The sequence below is a fragment of the Lemur catta genome, chromosome 13, assembly GCF_020740605.2.
Source record: "Lemur catta isolate mLemCat1 chromosome 13, mLemCat1.pri, whole genome shotgun sequence".
In the NCBI taxonomy this organism is placed as follows: Eukaryota; Metazoa; Chordata; class Mammalia; order Primates; family Lemuridae; genus Lemur; species Lemur catta.
Window position 1 is genome coordinate 60,094,133 of NC_059140.1, and position 21,897 is coordinate 60,116,029.

A 21,897-nucleotide genomic window follows, 5' to 3' on the forward strand; every position below is an offset into this window, starting at 1 on the left:
TACCTAACATGCTCAAAAATATTTATTGAATAAATAAATAAACGAATGGATGAATGAATGACCTGGGGTAGGCCCCAATCCAATGCATTTGCTTAGTTCACCAGTGTTCTTCATAGTTGTGGATCAATTCAATGAACATTAATTTCTGTAATAATATGTCTCTGAAGAGTATTGGAGTGTTTTTTACTCAGTCCTACATGGCACTTTTTTCATTTCTTTGCATTTGTTTCTGTTTGAAATTTCTGAACCTCCTTCTCTCCCATCTAAAAAAAATCTTACCCATTCTTTACTGGCCATCTCAATGCTAAGCCTCCACCAAACCTCCTCTGATGACCCCTGTTAAAAGTGGCCATTCCCTCCTGTAAACTGCAGCAGCACTGTGATTGTAACTCTCTTCATAAGTGCACTGCACAAATTGCTTCCATAACCACCTTCTTCTTCTTTTTTTTTTTTTTTTCATTTTATCCTTACAGCTTTCCTGAGTCAGAATGATGGACAAATGTTACTCCCCTTCTACAGAGAGGAGATTTGGAGAGGTTAATGGGCATGTTCAGGGACAGGAGCCCAGAAAATGATGGAGGGACACTAAAACTCAGACCTCTTCCCTCCTCTCAGTCCAGTTCTCTTTATACCTCCACACAGTGCATGTGATCACGTTCTGCTATGTATGACCACTGTCAGTGTTATCTTCCCTACTAGATTATAAATTCCTCCAAGACATAATGTCTTAGGCATGCTAATAATAGTGGCTAAGTGAATAAATTAATAGATCCTCAAAACTTGAAATTCGGGAATAGAAAAAATAAAGAGTTATCTTCTTGTAACCCAATTTTTAAACGGGTGTAAAGGGCAAAAGAGCGGCCAAATTGGCACAGGAGTTGGCAAACACTATACGGGCTTCCACTGTCGGTGAATTTTTGCTCCAAAAAGCTTGTCTTAAAAATGAATAATAAAGTGAGTCTTTCTATACCCAAGTCGGCATAAAATCATTTGTATGAAGTGAGATTTATTTCCTTGCTTACATGCTTCTTCTCTTAAACAGGGCCATTCCTTTGGGGGTGCAGTAAGCAGACTGCCTCTTCAATTGCTCTCCCAGGTGGGAGAACTGTGGCATTAAACAGAAATAGGATCTGTAGTTGGGGGTGGGAAGACAGGCCGGGAGTGGGTCAGGAAACCTCAAGCAGGTCCCCACTCGCAAGCACGACAGTTGGACCCCGGGTCTCCCCCCGGCCGGACATCCCAAGACACCGCCGCCCCGACCCTCAGGGCGATCTGGGGAGGCGGCCCAGCCCGCAATGCCTCGGGAGGCCCAGCGTTGGGTTTGGGCCTGCCAATTTGAAAGAAACAAAAAAATCCTACACGTCCCAGGGCCCCAGGCTCAAACTCTGACCCCTGATGGGACTCGGCGGGCAGAGCCCAAGGGAGAATGAGGTTTCGAGGCCCCGCCCTCACCGGCGCAGCGGCGGCGGCGCCCACAAAATCCGCGAGACGAGCCCGGCCTAACTAGTTTGTCCCTGCGGCCGCCTCGTAGGCTGGGTCGCTGCGCCCGGCGTCTCTCCGGGCCTCATTGCCATGGCTGCCCCTGGTGGCGTCACCTCCGCTGGCGAGGGGCTGCGCTACGCCGAGTACACGCCACCCTCGGCCAAACGGCCGGACGCCGACGTCGGCCAGCAGGGACTGGTGAGTCCTGCCGGCGGCCCCGGCTCCTCTCCGGCTCTTGCACCTCTTCCCCCTTGAACCTCTGCACTCCCCGCGTTCTTGGTCCATTTCGGCGCTACCGCCGGTGGGTTCCGCCGACAGGCCGCTGTGTGCCGGCTCTGACACTAGGTGTGGAAGACGGCAGTTCTGAGGGTCTGCCTCCGCAGGGAGCCTCCCGTCTGGCAGGGGACGCAAAACAGAAAACGGGCAACTGCAGATACAGTAGGATAAATGCTATGTGTTGGATTCTGGACTGGACCTAGGGGACCCGTGTCCAGTCTTGCGGGGGATGTGGTGGGGTCAGGGACGCCTCTTGGAGAAAGCGGTGGTTATAAACTAAGGTCTGAATGAGTAAGAGCTGTTAACTCAGCGAAGAGGAAAAAGTGTTCCAGGCGCCAGTAGTAGTATCCAAAGTCTCAGGCAGAGAAACAGGGCCCAGTCGGAAACTGCAAGTAGTTTTTTTTTAACTGAAATGTAGAGCGGGGAAAAGGAAGTGTCTAATAGAAACATCATGCGAGCTACATAAGTACTTTTAAGTTTTTTTGCACTGATCTCTGCCCCAAAATTCCTTTCTAAGGGGGCCTGGTGAGTCATGCCTACAAATGATAAAATATCAGTAAACAGGTTTTTATGACGTGGTTTACTTCCCAACCTGATTTGGGTATAGCGTCACGTAAAAGATAGAAGAGACTTAACTCAAGCGTTCCTTTCTGCTGATTCCTAGTCTTTTGGACAAAGCCTAACTCTTTCAGCCAATTGTCAACTAAAGAATCCCCAAATCCACCTATGACTTGTAAGCTCCACTTTGAGATGTCCTGCCTTAATCCCTAAACCCACCTATGACCTGTAAGCCTCAGCTTTGAGATGTCCCACCTTTTTGGGCCAAACTAATGTATGTCTTCCATGTGTTGATTTATGACTTTACCTGTAATTCCTGTCTCCCTGAAATATATAAAATCAAACTGTAACCCAGCCACAGTGAGTGCACTTGCTCAAGGCTTTTTGGCCGTGGCCTGGGGCCATGGTCCTCAGATTTGGCTCAGAACAAACCTGCTTAAATTATTTTAGAGTTTGTCTTCTTTTCTGTTGACACAAGTAAAAAGAAACAAGTGGATTTAATTTTAACAATATTTTATTTAACCTGATGGATGCACTCATAATTGCACAATAATATTTCAACATATAAAAATTATTAATGAGATTTTTACTTTTTTTTTAACTAAGTCAAGAGAGAGAAGAAAAGGAGGAGTTGTGAAAGCTGGGGCCATTCCTAGGCCCCACAGGGGGATCAAAACCATTTATTCATTCAACAAATTGTTATTGTGTACCCACGGTGGGCCAGGACTCTTCTAGGTGTTAGAAGTACAGCAATGAACAACTCAAAACTTCTACCCACATGGAATTTATATTCTAGAGGAAGAAGACACAATAAACAAGTAAGGCTGAAAGTATATGACATGTCAGGTAGTGATAAGTGCTTTAGATAAAATGTCAGGGTGGCAGTCTGCTCTCGGTTCTTGGTATGCTCTTGGCCAAAGAATGAGCAGACACACCTAAATGTGGGGTCCAGCCTCTTGGCAGACTTTTATTTTAGTTCTTTGGCTCCTTGCTTGGAAAAAAATCACAAGCAGGGGCGGCGCGATGGAGTGACGACAAGCAGGAAGGAGTTTCACATGAGCAGCTTTTTATTTATTATAAAACAAAACAGGTCTGTCTCCGCAAGTGGAGAGAGACAGACTGACTCACTGACTTGCTGACTAGCTGACTTGTATAGTCAAGGGAAACCTCACTGATAAGGAACCACTTGAGCCAAGGCCTCAAGAGACACATGTGAACTGGCATGCAAAAAACGAAATAGTAATCATTGCAAAAGATGCTGAGCTGTTGATTGTCCATCCAATATCCAGTTATTCCTTCCTTTTCTCTAATAGAACCCTTCTTCCCTTGCCATAATGCAGCCATGTGATCAGGAAAAAGCTGGCACCCATCTCTAACTGTAGGGGTGGGTCCCAATTAGTCTAAGCCAATAGTGGCCACCCAACCTCACTTGCCAGTGACTGGTTCAGGAAGCCAGGTTTAGGCCAGTCAACACAGGGAATTTGTGGTAATTTGAAGATAGAACTAATATTGGTGATTTTTACATCTGTAGCTATTTTTACTTGGAAGAGGAGAGAGTGTATTGAATCCAAGATATCAGTTAGGAGGCATCTTTAGTAGTCCAGGCACATGAAGGCTAAGGTGTAGGCCAGTGAGTCTCAACCTGCCTATCCCCTATAATGTGAAATCCTGAAGTGCGATTCATAGGCAATAAAGTCTACCCATAAAGTTAATTTTTAATAATATAATATTCTATTGAAACATAAAGGTAAAATAGGTATTATGATAGAAAATAACTTGTCTACTATTTAAATATATAAATGCTCAGGTATGACTACATTAGAAGATATAGTGAAGTGATCATTAGTTGCTGGCATATTGTAGCAATTCAAAGAATCACTGTGTATGTGACAGCTACAAATGCAGACTAATTATCAGGTGTTTTATATCAACGTTTCAAATACCATAGGGGCCAGGCCATTATCGTTGACAAACTTATTTTTCCCAAATGGTGAACAAATTCTGGTAAAGTTTTGAACAAAACAAACTGGACTCTTTCCTTCAATTTACATGGTAGTTGCACTTGTGGAAAATTCAGTCTATACTAAGAGTGCAAAAATAATATGTTTTATATATAATAAAGTTCTGGACTAAGATGATCATAAACTGCCTTTCACCTAATGTCAAGTGGAATCTATTATAGTCTTGAAGGATACAGACAATTCTTTGTTGTGAAGGGTTGTCCATACATTTTAGGACTTCTAGGATTAATAGTGCCCCATCCACCAAAAGCTCTCCTTCCTATCAAAATTATTGTGCGACCAAAAAGGGCCTCATAGATTTTCAGAATGTCCCTAAGGGGCTGTCCTGCTTCTGTTGGGAATCATTGGTCTAGGCAATGGCCGATGCTGAGGTAGAAGATTAGATCATGGATAATAACTTTGAGGAACTTGGAAGTACTGAAAACAATGAGAAGCTTCAAAAGGCAAGTATTAGGAAAGAAATACATGGCCTAGGTATGTGACGTATTTGATAATATTATTGAAAATAGTAGAAAATAATGTTTGTCAATGAGTTGAAGAAAAAACTTTCATATTTTTTTAAAAATGCACTTTAAGGTTTATGAAATAAATTTTTTAAATAACTCTCTTTTCCTCAGGTAAGCTTTCCTTTAGAGACTAAGAATCAATGTTCATTAGCCTGTTTAGGAGATTAAAAAGATAAAATATATAGGCAAAGTACCTGTGTAATGTCTTGAATAAAATAGCATTTTATAGTTAATTGTTTAATAGTCAGAGGTCATGGTCAAACTTTGCTTTAGTAAAGCTGGTTCTCATGGAAAAGTAGAAAAGAAACTTTAAAGTTAAGAGAATGCTATCAAATTTTAAAGCAGTTTGAACAAAACTCAGTTTGTATGAAGTGGCAACCTTTTAGTTTCCGGTACTTCCTGAAAGTGTCACTATTGGTATTATTAGGATAGTGTAACACATATAAGAAAATTAGCCACATTTATGTTTCATGATAAGCAAACTTAATACATGAAAGCTAAAACCTATTAAACACACAAATTATCATGCATGTATTTATTACCAAAAAATGAGAACACATGTCTATTTTTCAGTTATAAATAATATGATTTAAAACATGCTTTAACATACTTTGAAGCTTCCCTTGGCAATCACGTGGATTATGTACTATACATCCGTATTTTTAACCATCGTCTAATTCTTTCCTCACTGTTTCTTATGCTGTAACAGGAGGCTAGAATGTAAGTTCTGTGGACAGGGACTTTGTGTGCTCTCTGATATGTATTTCCAGCATTTACAATGGTGCTTGATGTCTGGTGAACATTCCAGAGAAATTGTTGAGTGAATGAATATTATTCTTAAATGGGAAGGAATAATTTTCTCTCAGTGAATTGAGTCAGTAAGAATTTCCAGTTGTCTACCAATGAGTACCACAAACAAAAATACAAAATTCAGCTTATTTAAAATGTGGCTCATTATAGTCTCTTCCTGAACATGCTGATTCTCCTCTTCTTTCTCCTTTCTTGAATAATGTCATCATCAACTCCACTTTCTCCTTTACCTCCAGTATTCAGTCCGTTGGTCACTTAGCCTGGTCTCTGTCATTTCTTTCTTGCTATCCCTTCCTACTGCTGTTCTCTTAGTCTTTGTCATCTCTCCTCTGGCCTATAGTGATAGTCTTAAAAAAAAACAGGTTTCGTTGCTTCAGGTACTTTACCCTTTCTAAACTTCACACTGCCATTGGTTATTTTTCTACAATACAGACTTCATAATGGTACCATCCCTTTTCATGAGTTTATCATGGTCTGAATTTTTCTCAGGGTGGTATACAGAATTCTTCATGTACTGGCCCCCAAATGGCTTACCTAGTCACATTCCTATTTCCTAGAAATATTTTTCTACACTGTACTATACCCTGTGCTGTAGTTACATCGGGTTTCTCTCATTTCCCTTATGAAATTTCACAGTTCTGTGACTTTCCTCTAGCTTTCTCTTCTGTCTGGAATTCTTTTCCGGGCAAAGTTCTATTTACTTTTTTAAGACTCAGCTTGCTAATGTGAAGCCTTCCCTGACCCCAGCAAGTCTTTCATAGTAGAAGACGGTTGTTTCATCCTGTGTATTTCCTTAGAAAGTCATAGAAATTTTTATTATAGCATTAAATGTATCATAATTATTTATATCTAATTTGTATAAGCATCTAGGTTGTGAGGTCCTCAGGGCAAAAACTTTTATATGCTGCTGTGATTGGCACTGTAATCGGCACATGGTAGCCACTTAATTGTCTATTAAATAGCTGTTAACTTCTGTTACTATTGAGTGACTTAGTAAATAAACATGGATGTTTGATTCTAATATCATAATGATACATGTGTTTTTTCCCATAAGATCCTCTCATGTGTTAGCCTCTAAGGGAGAACTACAGTCTGTGTCTGTCTCACTCATTGCTCTTTCCCCAGAACTTAGCATAAAGCCTGGTGTATGCTAAATAAATGTTTGTATATTTACGTGGTAAATGTTAAATAAATGTTGAATGAGTGAATAGTCTACATCTTTCTTCTCTCCATCATAACTATCACCCCCCTTTTGAGTAGGAAGAATAATTTTTTTCCTTCTTATAATAATTTCCCTCTGGTACAACTGTTGTCTGTCTTGAACTGAAATGTTCAGTCTCAAGATAGAAGTTTTAGCATTTTATAACACTTTCAGGCAATTTATATTTATCTAGAAAGTTATTTACTGCATATGTTGTTTTGGGAGAATAAAATACATTAGGGAATTTGTAAATAATTTTGATGCCTTTTTTTTTTTTAATTTTTTTTTTTCCCACCAGCAATAGCAGCTGTGATGGAGTGGGCTGTTTTCCCAGTTTTCAGACATTTTTTGATTCATGGTAATGGAACATTTAAAGTAATTTTTCTGTGTGTGTGTGTGTGTGTGTGTGTGTGTGTTTCCTGGTGGATATTTGAAACTATGTGGTGGTAACAGACACCTGACTTGGCCCATTTGTTGATTTGTTGACATTATTTAAATAATGTTTCTTCTTAAATATGTCTTTTAAGCTAAAATTAGATATTCTTTATTATAGATGGGGAACAAGTTTTAAGGATCCTTATTCTCTCAGCTCCCATCATAGTACCAGACAAATGGTTGCTGCTCCATAAATCTTTGTTGAATGATTAAATTAACAAGTGAATGAAGCGACAGGCTTGGAGAAAAACAGAAGATTAGAGAAGTGTTTTATAGAATGATGAACTGATAGCCTTAAGAAATAAAAACGAGTAAAATGAATGAGACTATGCCTCTTCTTTGGCTTTTTTAGTGATCAAGAGAGGCCTAAAATATAAGCATCTAATAAATGTTGCATGTAATTAGAGTTTGCAATGATACTCTTATGTGCTTTTCCAAGTCTTAAGACTTCTGATGTGCTTTTCCAAGTTTTGGTCATTTTACTGATTATTAATACCTCCACTAACACAGGCAGTCTCCAACTTAGAAGTAGGTTCTGTTTTTAAAGTTTATAAATTTAATTCAATTTAATAGATTTTTTTTGGAACAACAAAGATGTGGAAGCTATAAATTAGGTGTGTGTCGGGAGGATGTGAATAAACCAGGATTGCCACCCTCAGGGACAGAGGACAGCAAACTTAATTTGTAAAGGATTAGATAGTAAACAATTTAGGCTCTACAGGCCATATAGCCTCTGTCACAACTACTCTGCTGCTGTAGGGTGAACGCAGTCATAGATAATGTATAATGTGGGTATATTTCAATAAAACTTTATTTAGAAAAACATTTGCTCTAGGAGGCAAATTTGGATCAAATTCAAATGCTCAATAAAAGACAGACTATATTAAGTGCTGTCTTTTTTTGTTCATTTATTTATTTATCCATTCAATGCATATTTATGGAGTACCACTTTATAAGGTAGGGTACTGGGGCTAAGTGCAATAGTGGATACAAAGATGAATTAAACATGGATTGCAAACTCAAGGACTTGACCAGAAACTAAACTCAGTCTCCTAGACTAGGAACTCCTTGGTAGCAGGGATTCTGATTCCCAACTAATTTTTTTTTTTTTTTCATAGAGATGAGATCTCACTGTGTTACCCAGGCTGGTCTTGAACTTCTGGCCTCAAACAATCCTCCCACCTCAGCCTCCCAGCTCTGTGCTAATGCTTTCAGTGCATGAACTCATGTAATCCATACAATAACCTTGTGAGCTATAGATACTATTATAATCTCCCCCCTCCCCATGCACACACACTTATAGATGAGTAAATTGAGGTTTAAAGTGCTGAAATAATTTGTCCAAGTTTACACAGTTGGGAAATAGATGAGCTCCCAGAGGTACTCTGCTTTCTTGTCTCTGCTCTCACTCAGAATATTCTTTCTCTTTATCCCTTTTTCCCCTTCAGCTTTTCTAACTGTCATTCAAGGTCTAAGTAGGAAAACAGGCATAACTCAAGTGATATAAAGCAAAGGAAATACAATTTAGGGAACTGGTTTCATAGCTAATGGAGTTGTTGAGAAACAAAGTGGGGTGGTGAGGCAATCCAGAGGTTGGGAACAGTAAGAAAGCAGCAGCACTCCTAGGGCTGGATGGCCAAAGGTGTTTCAAAACCAGTCCACATTAACTGGAACCATGGGTGTTTGTCTACGAAGCTTGAGCCACAGAGGAGACACTGCTGCTGCCAGAGCCACTGCTCAATGTAGAGAGGAAGGGGACAAGTACTTAGTCTCTCTCTCTTTTCCACTCTCCAGTCTCCCACCATTGCATCCCATTGGTCAGGCTCAACTGGGAGCCACCTGACACAGAAGCCTGTAGGACTTAGCTCTCCTTCCACAGAGCAGAGTAGGGAAAGGCCAAAGATTGGATCAGTGAGTGCAGACAGGCCTGGGACCCACACACTAACTTTATCTATTTTCAGTTGTAAAGTGATTTGAATTTCACTGATACTGAAAAATTTGAAAGCATAGTCTGAAAGCAGTGTTACAAAACACTGTGTCAAATGTTGGGTACTCTCTTAGCCCACAGAAGTCTGTTTAACCAACAGTGTAAGGGAAATAGAGTATTATTTTGCACAACTCCATTTTCCCTGTCCTATGCTCTCAGATGAAATAAGCACTGTTAGCTGTCTTGAGAATCTAATCATCATGTATACCATTTTTTCCTTTTATATAGGCTTTATTTTCTAAATAGTCTTAGATTTATAGAAAAAGTGAGAAAATAGCATACAAAGTAGCCGTATACCCTTCACTCAGTTTCCCCTATTATTAACACCTTGTGTTAGTATCCTACATTAGTTACAATTAACAAACCAATAGTGGTACATTATTATTGACCAAAGTCCTTATTTTATTCAGATTCCCTTGCTTTTTACCTGATGTCCTATTGCTGTTCCTGGATTACAGCCAGGAAACAACATTACATTTAGTTTACACGACTCTTTTGGCTCCTCTTAGCTGTGTCAGTTTCTCAGACTTGACTTGTTTTTGATGACGTTGACGGATTTGTGGGAAACTGGTCAGGGATTTTGTGGAATACTCCTCTAATGGAATTTCCCAGATGTTTTTCTCATGATTAGACTGGAATTGTGGGTTTTACAGAGGAAGACCAAAAAGATGAAGTGGCATTTTTGTTACACCATGTGAGGGGTACACACTACAAACATGATTTATCACAATGGATGTTGACCTTGATCTGATGAGTAGTATTTGTCAGGTTTCTTCACTGTAAACCTATTCTTTCTTGCACCTTTCCATATCGTACTTTTGAAAGGAAGTCACTTTGTGCAGCCTACATTTAAGGAGGAGAAGGGAATTAATGTTCCTTTTCCTTGAGGGTAATCTATAAAATTATTTGGACTTCTTTGGCATGAGAGATATGTCTTTTCTCCCCCATTTACTTATTTACCCAGTCATTTATTTATATCAGTTTATATTCATGGATTTTTTAAAATCATAAAAACATTTGGCTTTTATTCTGAATGAGATGGGATGACATTGGAGAGTTTTGCACAGAGCTGTGTTATGATGTGACTTCCTTTTTAAAAGCATCACTCTGGTTGTTGTGTTCAGAGGAGAGTGACCATGTTTGTGGATATTAGTTTTATACTTTGGATTATAATCCAACAGTACTACTTATTTTGTTGCTCAAATGGTTTTGGCTTTGGCCATTGGGATCTCTTTCAGTTGGCTCCTGTGTCCCTTTCAGATACCCCCTCCTTGTGGAGTTTTTTGAGCACTTAACTTTCTAGCGCTACAAGGTACTCCAGGTTCATTTTGTGCATATGCTGCCCTGGTCCTAGAATCAGCCGTTTCTCCAGCAGGCCCTGTGTGTATAACACCTTACCTCATGGGGAGCTTCATTCTGGGTCACAACTCCAGATCCTAATAATCCCATTTTTATCTTCTACCCAAATCTTCCCTAATTTCTTTATCTTCTCATATAGCTGATGATATATAAGAGTAAAAGTTATCTTTGTCTTGGAGTACATGGCTGCTGCTTTCAGTCTACCAGGAAAAGTGGAATATTCCCTGCAGCTTCAACAAAGCTCTTTTTTTGTGTGTTCAGTTTCGGCTTTATTTTTGTTTTTTAATATCTGGTGTTAGGGATTACTAATGGAAGGAGAGTTCCAGGGGATTGAGGGGGGAGAAGAGAGACAGAGACTCATCAATCTCTGCATTTATCATTGTGTTTCAGATTTGTTATAGAGTCTTAGTATATATATATATCAGTGAACAGTGAACCTTTTGCTAGGTATAAAGTAAAATATTGTTGCATATTCCTCTAAGTGAATGAATATGCTTTTCTAGAGAATAATTTTCACTTCCTTTTGGAATCCTTAGAATTTAACAACTACCACCACAACTGAAAAAATAGTTTTGTATAGCAGGTATTAGAACTTAAGGGAAGAGAACTAAGCCAAAGGTGAAAACCAATAACAGAATGGTACTCTACGCATCACTTTTTTTCCCTAAATACTGCCTAGCTATAATGATGTTAAAGTTTAATTCACCAAGGACTTTATTACTATATAGTACTTAAAAGGTTTCTATATCTATTACATGGTTTTTGAATAATTCATGTATTGATTTGTAAAGAATTTTTTTCAAAATACCAACTTAATTTTACATCTTAAAAATTATATTCTAAAATTTCTCTTATCTGAAGACTGTTTTTTCAGATTCTTTTTCCTGCCCTGTCAATTTTCTGAACTTTTTTAATGTGATGAAATTGTACATATTTATCATGTACATATTTTGAAATATATATACATTCTGGGATGGCTAAATCAAGCTAGTTAACATGCACTACTGCACATACCCATTTTGTGATAAGAACAGTACTCTAAAAATTATATATATAAAAATCTACATTCTTAGCAGCTTTCAGAATACAATCCATTGTTATTAACCATAGTCATGTTGTATGTAAAGGATTTTAAATAGAAGCTTAAAAAGTGCCATGAATCGATAGCTTATTTGCATATTTTCTTTAACTGATTAGGGATAATTCATTTCAGGCTTTTCCTCCATTCTAGAAAACTTGCAACCTTCTGCTAGTTAGAAACAGTTGGGATATCATACAGTTTAGAATTGTCGACTCATATTTATTTCTCATTTTTAAGTGTCAACAGATCTATTTCTAACAATAAGGTTATTGTCTATATTTTAGGAGTATGATAAGAATTTTTGACTGTGTGAGATTTTATAGAGGATTATTTTAGGTCCTTGTAGTATAAATTCACTTTTAGCCAGTGCAAGGTTTTTTTTGTTTTGTTTTTTTTTAATTTGTTTGCTCTAAAACAGTGCTTTCCAATCTTTTCAAATATAAGGTCTTTTATAAGGTGAAAAATTTCACATGTGTTTCCTGCCTCAACAGTAGTGGTATTTTCTATTTTTATTCATTGAATATATAAAAATAAGATATGCATGAATGTATTGAGTTCATTTTGTGCAAGTGAATAGTTCATTTTGTGCAATAGAATACTTAATAGAAGTTTGTGCAAGTAGTAAGTGAACTAACATGTAGTGAGTGTCTGCTATGTACCAGGCACTGTGATTATATTTTCCCCTTTCTCATGATAATCTGATGAATTTAGATGCTACTTTCACCATCTGACACATAAGAAAACTGAGACTCAAAGAGGTTAATTGTCTCAAGGTCATACTACTAGTGAGTGGCAGGACTAAGATATGAAACCAATTTTGACTCCAAAATTCTTTGGCTTTTTTATTGTACCACATTGCCACTTTATTATTTAGATATCAGAAATTGATGAAATCCTACTCCAAGAAAGGATTTACAGTCTTGGTTTTTGTGGTAATTTTCAGGGTCTTAAGATGCTTCAAGATATGTTTAAAAGTTCTTAAATTTCAAAGGAGGGTTAATTTTATTTCACCTTAACTTGAAAAGGAAGGAAAGAATAATGTATAATGAAAAGTTAAGCTATAAGCAATACCAGTCTAAGAAATTACTGCCTTAAAAGTAAAATAGGCTACTGTAAGGTAGTAAAAGTAGCTTTCTGCAAAGGGGATGATTTCTTAAGCTAGAAGTAAGCAAAACTACAAAATGTTGCAGGTAAGGTGTGCATCAGAAGCAAGCCAAAGAGACTTTGAGGGGTTCTTGACAGAGACTTCAAAGTCAGTATAATAAAAGCTTGCAGGAGTACTTGATAGGAAAGAGGCTAGCTAGAATCGCAGTGGGATCATTGTTATGATCAGGGTGCAAATTTAAGTGCAAAGATAAAAAAAAAGATACCAGAGATCAGTGTTACTTGTTCTTACTGAAGAATGCCAGGAAGAATTTGTTTTTAAAGTTTAGTTTAAAGTAATGGGTCAGAGGGTTTTCTGACTTAAGAAGTTAAAAGTTGTTAAACCCATCTGACTAGATGGGATCTTCCTAAGATTTTTCTTTTTTAATAACCTTTATTTTTTCTGAATGATTTTGAAAGAAACAATTGTATGATACCATCACACAGTAATTGTAATAGCTACCATTTATTGAATGTTTATCCTATGTCAAATGCTAGATGATGTATATGGATGTCCTAATTTATAATATTCATACCAACCCAAGGACTTAAGAATAATTATTATCCTCATTTTACAGATGAGGGAACACATAAAAAGTCAAGTAACTTGGCCAAGGTCATAGAGCTGACAAGTAGATAACCAAAGCTCGAATCAAATTTCTTTGATTCCAAAGTCTGTGATCCATAGACTTTGTTTTAATGAAAACAGGTAGGTATTAGGAATAAATAACTACTGTTAACGTTTTGGTTTACATCATTCTAGGTTTTTTTCTGTGTATATATGCTGTATGTTCTTTTTTATAACCTGCTTTTATTTGCTACTTAACAAATGGTCTGTAAACATTCCTTAAAAATAAAATATTTAATTGTAGATACATATTCTGGATATGCCTTAATTTAATTATTGGGCATTCAAATTATTTCCAGTTTTTTATATTATAAATAACACAATGATGAACATTCTCATAGGCATTTTCAGCACCTTTCTGATTATTTTGTTAGGATAAATCTTTTGACTTGTAGTTACTGAGCCTAAAGACATGAATATATGTAAGGTTGTTGATTCCTATGATGAAATTACGCTAAAGACACATTGTCCTAGTTCAAATTTCCAGTGTCAGCTAGGAGATTATTCATTGAACCACTCTACTGATAATTTGTAAGACTGAGTTTCTGGCCAAAATGTATGCCTTTCATTATTAACCGGCTCTGTGTTGGAAGTACGACAGATTGCCACTTGGCCCTGCAGAGAAAAGTTGAGGGAGGGAATAGTAATTCCATTTTCATACTTATCAAACTGTTCGATTTTCATTTTAAATGTAGGAATATTGAAAATACAAGTTAGAGGAGGGAGATGGAAGATAAAATTTTGTGAAATAAATAGAGTTAATTATAAGGAGCTAGGACACCAAGGACCACTGCTAGGATCTAGTTTGATGTTAGTTAATTAAATGACACTGCATTCTCTAGGTATTTTAAAAAGCTACTTAGTAATAAGTTGTGCAAGACTTGGTTTTTGTGAATGGGCATTAAAGTCAGATAGGATGTTTTATTGAGTACTGGAAAAATACTGAGTAATTTTGATAATCCATTAAAGCCATGGGAGTGACTTCAGATTGTTGCTAGAAGGCACAGGCTCTGCTCTGGGTTCCTACTGCAGTGCAGACACTGATAACTGTTGCTGCAACTTGTAAGGCACGTGACTTTTCAGGCCCTCAGTGTCTTTCTCCATAAAATGTCGGTTTTGGCTACATGTTCTCTTATCATTTCTTATAGCTCTATGATTCTGTGACATTGACTTAATTTATTATTGCAATCAGAAATGTCTGCAAAACATTGGACATCCTGAGGAAGCTATTGAAAATGAAACAAAAACATCTTTGTTGTTCTGTTTTTTTTTTTTTTTTTTTGAGACAGGGTCTTGCTCTGTTGCCTGGGGCTAGAGTGCAGTGGTATCATCATAGTTCCCTGCAACCTCAAACTCTTAGGCACAAGGGATCCTCCTCCCACAACCTCCTAGAGTAGCTGGAGCAACAGGTGTGTGCTTCCACGCCCAGCTAATTTTTCTTTTTCTTTCTTTTCTTTTTTTTGTTTTTGTTTTCATTTTTGTTTTTTTGTAGAGATGGGTTTTCACTTTGTTGCTCAGGCTAGTGTTGAACCACCAGTCCTCCCAAAGTGCTAGGATTACAGGTGTGAGCCACCACACCTGGCCATATAAAACTTTAGTGTTTCTATACCTAGAATTCTACCTAGAATTCTACTTCTGTTTGCCTCTTTCAAAACAATCAAACAGAAATGGAAAATTTCCAGAAGAGGACAACAAATAAATTTATCAAGGGGGGGAGAAGTGTGTGATTGAGTGTATGGGAGTGGGTTAGAGTCGGGAGTGGGGTGAAAAAGGGAAGGCTCATTTGAAGATAGGCAAAATAGTTTAGAACCTAATTCAACAGGAATTTAGGAAGTCCTTGGGAAAAAAAAAATTAGTAAAAGTCAATACAGTAATAAAATGATAAAAGGTATTGATTGGGTGAAAAAGCCCTTTCCTCCAAATTTTAGAGTACAAAACTAAAGATACTCCTTCTACTTGAAAGAGATACATTTAGGACCAGTGAATTAGATAACAGTGATGAACAAGTTAAAGAAACTAACTCCTAGATCTAAATGAACCTTGAAGTGCCCAGAAGACTGAGCTGCTGAGAGCAGCCATATCCGAACCTTCAGACCAAAGAACAAGTTGCATTGGTAGATTTGACATACGTCTCAGCTATCAAGAGCCACAAAACAAAGATACGGAGCCTGCTATAGTTCTTTATTCCTAACAAATCTTTTTCCAATGCTGAAGTCATTTTTCAGTATTTTTCTGGCTTCATTTTCTAATTAGAATTGGCTTTGAAAATTTTGTACCTTTTTGTCTTACCTATTTATGGTTATTGTCCTGAGATAATTCCATAATGTTAAATAGATGGAATAGTTGACTTTACATTTTACAAGTTGTCTGGTTTAATCTGTGTTTAAAATATTCCACAGGTAACTGACCTAATCTGTTTTTAACATATTTCATAGATATTAACATATTTTGTAGACAATCCCTGCCCCCAAACACTCACATACACTAAATTGCAGTGACCTAAGGTAATAGTGAGTTGAGGGCAGAACCTGAAACAGAATTTAGGTTTCCCAATTTCTAACCTTTGTTCTCTCATTGTACCCTCCCTTTTTCTTCCTTGGCCTAACCCAGACCTTGTCCTTCAATTCCATCTGTACTTTTCTCAGAAGCAGTCTGTGACTCAGAAGCAGACTACTCAGCCAATTGGCCAGCTATCCATCTAACCCTCTGTCCACACATGCATTCATCCAATCAATTATCTACTAACTTTTATTTAATCCATACTATATACTGGGAATACGAAGGTGAATAAAGCCTGCTTCTTGCTCTGTAGAGGCTTAGTGTAGTGAGAGAATTTTTGAAGTGTGGTCTGGGATCATAATGGAGAGGTAAACTGGGAGGTAGCCAGGTGGGGATATTTGAATATGGGGAGAACGTAACACTGGCATGGATTTTTTTTCTTATTTGGGTGTTTACTTGATCCTGTTGCCTGACTATAGTACAGTAGTCCCCCCTTATCTGCAGGGGATACATTTCAAGACCCCCAGGGGATGCCTGAAACCATGGATAGTACCAAACCCTATATAGACTATGTATTTTTCCTTATACATACATACCTGTGATGAAGTTTAACTTATAAACTAGGCACAGTAGGAGATTAACAGCAATGACTAATAATAAAATAGAACAATTATAAAAATATACTGTAATAAAAGTTATGTAAATGTGGTTTCTGTCTCTCAAAGTATCTTACTGTACTACGTCTACTCACCTATTTTAGGACTGCAGTTGACCTCAGGTAACTAAAACCATGGAAAGTGAAACAGTAGATAAGAGGGAGATTACTATAGTTTTATGTTTCTTCTTCCTATTTAGTAGCTAAGAAGCTATATATACCAAGCATCCTTCTGTGTCAGGGTCAGGGATCAATCATATCTTCTTTACACAAAGAGTGGAAAAACAAAAGGGCAAAGATGTATAAAGAGTCAACTAAGATGGGAGGATATGACTCAGATGCCCCAGCTCCCTTACTCAAAGCCAGCAGACTCAGAAGAGGCAGAGCTTATTTTGAGCAAAAGTGTCCTGGTACCACATGGAGTAGGGACCAGCTCACAGGGAAAATGTGTCAGAGTAGGCGCAAGTTTTTTACTAGTGGCCTCTGATCAAATACGTTCTGAAATCACTTTTCAGTCTCTCACCTCTACCACCTCCTTCCAGCACTGACTTATTAAATCTTCATAAAGATATAAAAATGGAATCTTTCCTTCTCAAATTAAACCTAGTGTCAAGGTGAAAGTTTAAAAAAAATTAAAGTCTAATTTTATTATAATTTTACACATTTAGAAGAGAGTTTTGTAGTTGGTGCCTCCTTGTTTCATGTTTGACTAAATAAATGTGCTAACACTCACTAACTGGCAAACTCTGTACACTAGGTTATTCTCAGCACTGGTTATCTCAGTGTAACTGTATAAAGTGGTGGATCTTAACTCCAGTATTCTTACAGGTTGATGTAGTAACATGGGGTAACATGAGGAATGGGTGGGGTCACAACCAAGTGCCTTTGCAAATAACCTAGAGCACATTTTATCTATATTGTGGTCCAAAATCTGACTTAAAATCTGGGCCTAAGACTGAAAGTATCAGATGCCTAGACAGTTGAGAATCATCGGCAAATAGTATTACCCTACCTTTATAATCCCAAGAAATATTTCTGGCTAAAAATCTATTAAATTCTAAAAGGAATTAGGTAAAGTTATGGAGAAATAAAATAAAAGCAAACTAATATGTTTTAGAGATCATATGTTTTGTTTTGAGGTTGAGAGTCAATTTGTAACCTTTGTGAGATCATTTTATTGATCTGTATCTCTACACCGAATGCAATAGCTGGTCTGTAGTAGGTACCCAGATTAAATATTTAAACATTGAATACATTTTTGAACAATGAATGAATCAAGGGCCTATGCCTAAAAGCATTATTTTCTGGACCTGAAACAGCAGAAATCTTTATCAGTCAGGGCTCTCTAGAGAAACAGAACCAAGTTATATGTATGCATGTATATATGTATGTACAGGTTGAATATCCCTTATCCAAAATACTTGGGACCAGAAGTGTTTCAGATTTTAGATTTTTTTAGACCTTGGAATATTTGCATATACATAATGTGTATTTTGGGATGGGACCCAAGTCTACACACAAAATTCATTTATGTTTCATATACATGTTATACACACAGCCTGAAGGTAATTTTATATAATATTTTCAGTAATTTTGTGCAGGAAATAAAGTTTGAGTATACTGAACCATCAGAAAGCAAAGGTGTCGTGTCTTAGCCACCTGTGTGGACAATCTGTGATGTCCACACTCCAAAAAAGTTTTGTATTTTCGGATTAGAGATAGTCAACCTGTATTTATTTATTTATTCCAAGGAATTGACTTATCTGATTGTGTGGCTTACAAATCTAAAATTTTTAGGGCAGGCCCATAGTCTGGAAAGAGCTGACTTTTTTTTTTTTTTTTATTCTGTTTTACTTTTTGTTTTGTTCTGACAGAGTGCCATTCAGCAAGGAGCTAATTCTTGAGACAAAATTTCTTCCTCGTAGAAACCTCAGTTTTGTTCTTAAGGCCTTTCAGTTAATTGGTCCATATAGATTGGCCCACATCGATTATCAAAGATAAACTTCTTTACTTAAGGTCAACTGATTATATATATTAGTCACATCTACAAGATACCTTCATAACCTCTAGATCAGTGTTACCTTCATAACCTCTTGATCACCACATAGGGTAGTTTAGCTAAGTTGACACCAAACCTGTGATGAACCCAGGGCTCCAAGTCCTCTCCACAGTGTCCAGGAGTGGATTGATGATTGGGGCAAGATTTTTTGACCAGGCACATTTATTCACATTTTAGTTTAATGTGAGCAAAGAAAGCTTTTTATGTTATTGGGAGAAAGTAGAGATAAGACACACTATTTTGAATAAATGTGAAATATTTAATAGTACTTAAAAGATTATTCCCAAGAAATCATTGTGTATAGTGTGGATTTAAGTTTGGGAAATTTTGTGTTAATTATACTGGGGAGTGGAGTAATACTCATTTGGGGTAAGCCTACGAGTTTTGTTTCTTATGTTTGACTTTTGATTTTGTTTTATTGTTTTGCTTTGTTTTTGTTTCGACTTTTATTTACTCACTAGTCTTGCTAAAGAAATTAATGCTTGCCTGTGATTTGAAAGAAATTAAAAGACTTAAAAGCAAAGCAAGTAGAAATGTAGTTAGTTTTGCCTCTCCTTTTTACTTAATGTAAGGTTTTCATGGGAATTGGTGTGTGAGAAAAGTTCAAATGTATTTGCTTTTCTCAATGGAACAATAATGGTAGGGGCTGGGTAGATTAATGAGATTGGCTCAATTTAGATATGCAAGTTTGAAGTTCATGCTGGCTTGAAGATTTTAGGGTAGGATAATTGTAGAAATTCTCTTTATAATGTCATTTTATCATGTCTGACATTTTTTTCTTGAATATAAATTCCCCTCCCCTCCTTATTTTGATCTGCATGTAATACCCTTCTTTCCCAAATTCTATTGATTTGCCAGCAGTCTTTCTTCTTCCCTCTCCTTTTTCTCCCTTCTATTTGCGTTTAAATTCAAAGAGCTTTCTTTGTGGAAATTGAGCTAAATAATAAGACAACATAAAACACTGAGTTCAGCAGAAAGTGATTTGCTTGTGATTAACCCTTGAGAATTAAGTCCCTGTAAGGTAACAAAGAATGTTTTTGAAATATCCCCATTCATTCTTCTTTTTCATTAGTAGAAGAGACCTCCCCACCCTACCCCCACGCCCCATACTGCTTTGCTTAGGCTTTATTTATCATGTTTATCCTGGCATGTTTTAGAAAAATAAGTCCAGAAGAGAACTCATGACATTCCCTCCCTGTGCCCCAGACATTTCACAGTCTTTGCATCAAAGGCAATTTCATTCTTCCAATGAAAGTTCAAGACAATAAACTTGACATCCTTAATTCTTCTTTTTCTGACTCCCCACATCCAATTTCTCAGCAAATCCTGTTGGCTTTATCTTCAGAATCTGTCTAGAATCTCACCACTTCCCCATTTCCATCATTAATCCCTCTGGTCCAAGCTACCATTCTCTCTTTCTTGAATTATTTTACTGAACTTCTAACTCATCTCGGTGCCTCTGGTTTTGTCCTCTACCGTCTATTCTCAACGTGACAATTAGAGTGATACTTTGAATTCTGAGTGAGATAATCTTAGGCCTCTGTTCAAAAAATTCTTCTCATATCACTCAGAGAAAATCTAAAGTCCTTATGTTGACCTTGTAGACCCTAACTTGATCTGCTTCCCATGTGACTTCTCAGACTTTATTCCCTATTTTTTTCCTGTCACTCTCTGCTCTGTGCACACTGGCCTTCTGACTATTTCTCAAGCACACCAGTCACACCCCTGCCTTAGGGCTTTTCAACTTGTTGCCTTTGCCTGAAATTCCTTAGATGTTGGCATGGCTTCTTTACTTCTTTACATGCTTTAGTTTTGTTTTCTGTTTTTTTTTTCCAAAAGTCACCTTTTCAGTGAAGCTTTTCCTACTCACTCTAAATATATTGCTATCATCATAGAAACATACACCTACATCTTATTTTTTTTCATAGCACATATCACTGTATAAAATATTATATATTTTTCTTATTTATATTGTTTATTATTTGTGTCTCTTGCTAAAATGTAGCTTCACAGGTTAGGAATTTTGTCTGACATATTCCCGGAATTTAAAATCATGACTGGCACATAGTAAATGCCCATTGAGTATTTATTAAGTTAATTAATCAACCAGTAAGAGATAAGAAATGCCTTCAAATGGCTATTTGATGAATCATCTACCCCTTTTATTGGGAGTTTCTTTATTTTACTTTATGTTTGTTTAACAAATTAGCTATTCCTTTATCTTTTCCTACATGACCTGTAGATTATCTTCATTTCATTTTTGTAAGGAAATTTACTTGACACAAGGTCCTTAACTTCATTTTCTTTGTCTTCCATGAGATTTTTGGATATATTTATCTGGTCCCGGATATTTTGAGGCATGATTACATGTTAGTTTCTTAATTAAGTTTAATTAGCATTGTTTATTGTATTTTACCATTTCAAAACATAATTTCAGCACCAAGACAGCACACGGATCATATAAGCTACAAGAGACATCTGGATGGTGGGGAAGCTTCTTAAGATCCTTTTCATCCCATTATACAAACTTTTTGAAAATATGCTATATACCAGGTATTTTGCTAGATTTTGGAAATCCAGAGATAAAAAGTATAGTCCCTGCCTCCAGAAGCTCATAAGCTGGAAGGAACTTGAAATAAGTAAACCATTATTAAATAGTGTACTATGAATTATAGTAGCGAGACCTACTGAATACTATGGGGCCACTGAAGAGTTTTGCTTGGGTGAAGAGGTGAGTGGGGAAAACTTCACTGGGAAGATGGCCTTGAAGTTATTTGTTGAAGAATGAGTAAGAGTTTCTGGGAGGAATAGGGAAGAGAGAAACAGAAAGGGAGTAAAATTAAATATTTTAGAATGAAGAAAGGACTAACAGAGTATCTGCCATGTTCACACAGTGTGCTGGTCATTTTTCATAACCTTGTATCATAAATTATGAGCATCTATGATACAGGTATTTATATCCCCATGTTATAGATAAGTAATTGGGCCCAGAGAGAATAGCCTAGGGTCACAAAACTGTTAAATGTTAATTGGAATTAGAGCCTGGGCCTGATTAACTTGGAAGCCCTTGGACTTTCCATAGCAGCCCTTATCATTCAGCGGTGAAGGGGTAGAAGGTTGATGGGGTTCATGCTTACTGTGTGGCTGAAGAACATGAAGGCTTATGAAGAAAGTGAAAATGTAGAAAGGTAAGAGCC

General features: G+C 37.1%; 1 protein-coding gene across 1 annotated transcript in view; it reads left to right on the forward strand.

Annotated features, from left to right (window-relative positions):
- Positions 1–1,440: 1,440 nt before the first annotated feature.
- DNAJC15 (DnaJ heat shock protein family (Hsp40) member C15) overlaps positions 1,441–21,897 on the forward strand; it is a 63,329-nt gene continuing 42,872 nt past the window's right edge. The window contains exon 1 of the mRNA XM_045566637.1: positions 1,441–1,680. Within this exon, the coding sequence (XP_045422593.1) occupies positions 1,573–1,680 (108 nt within the window). The 5' untranslated portion in view covers positions 1,441–1,572. The remainder of the gene's footprint in view (positions 1,681–21,897) is intronic.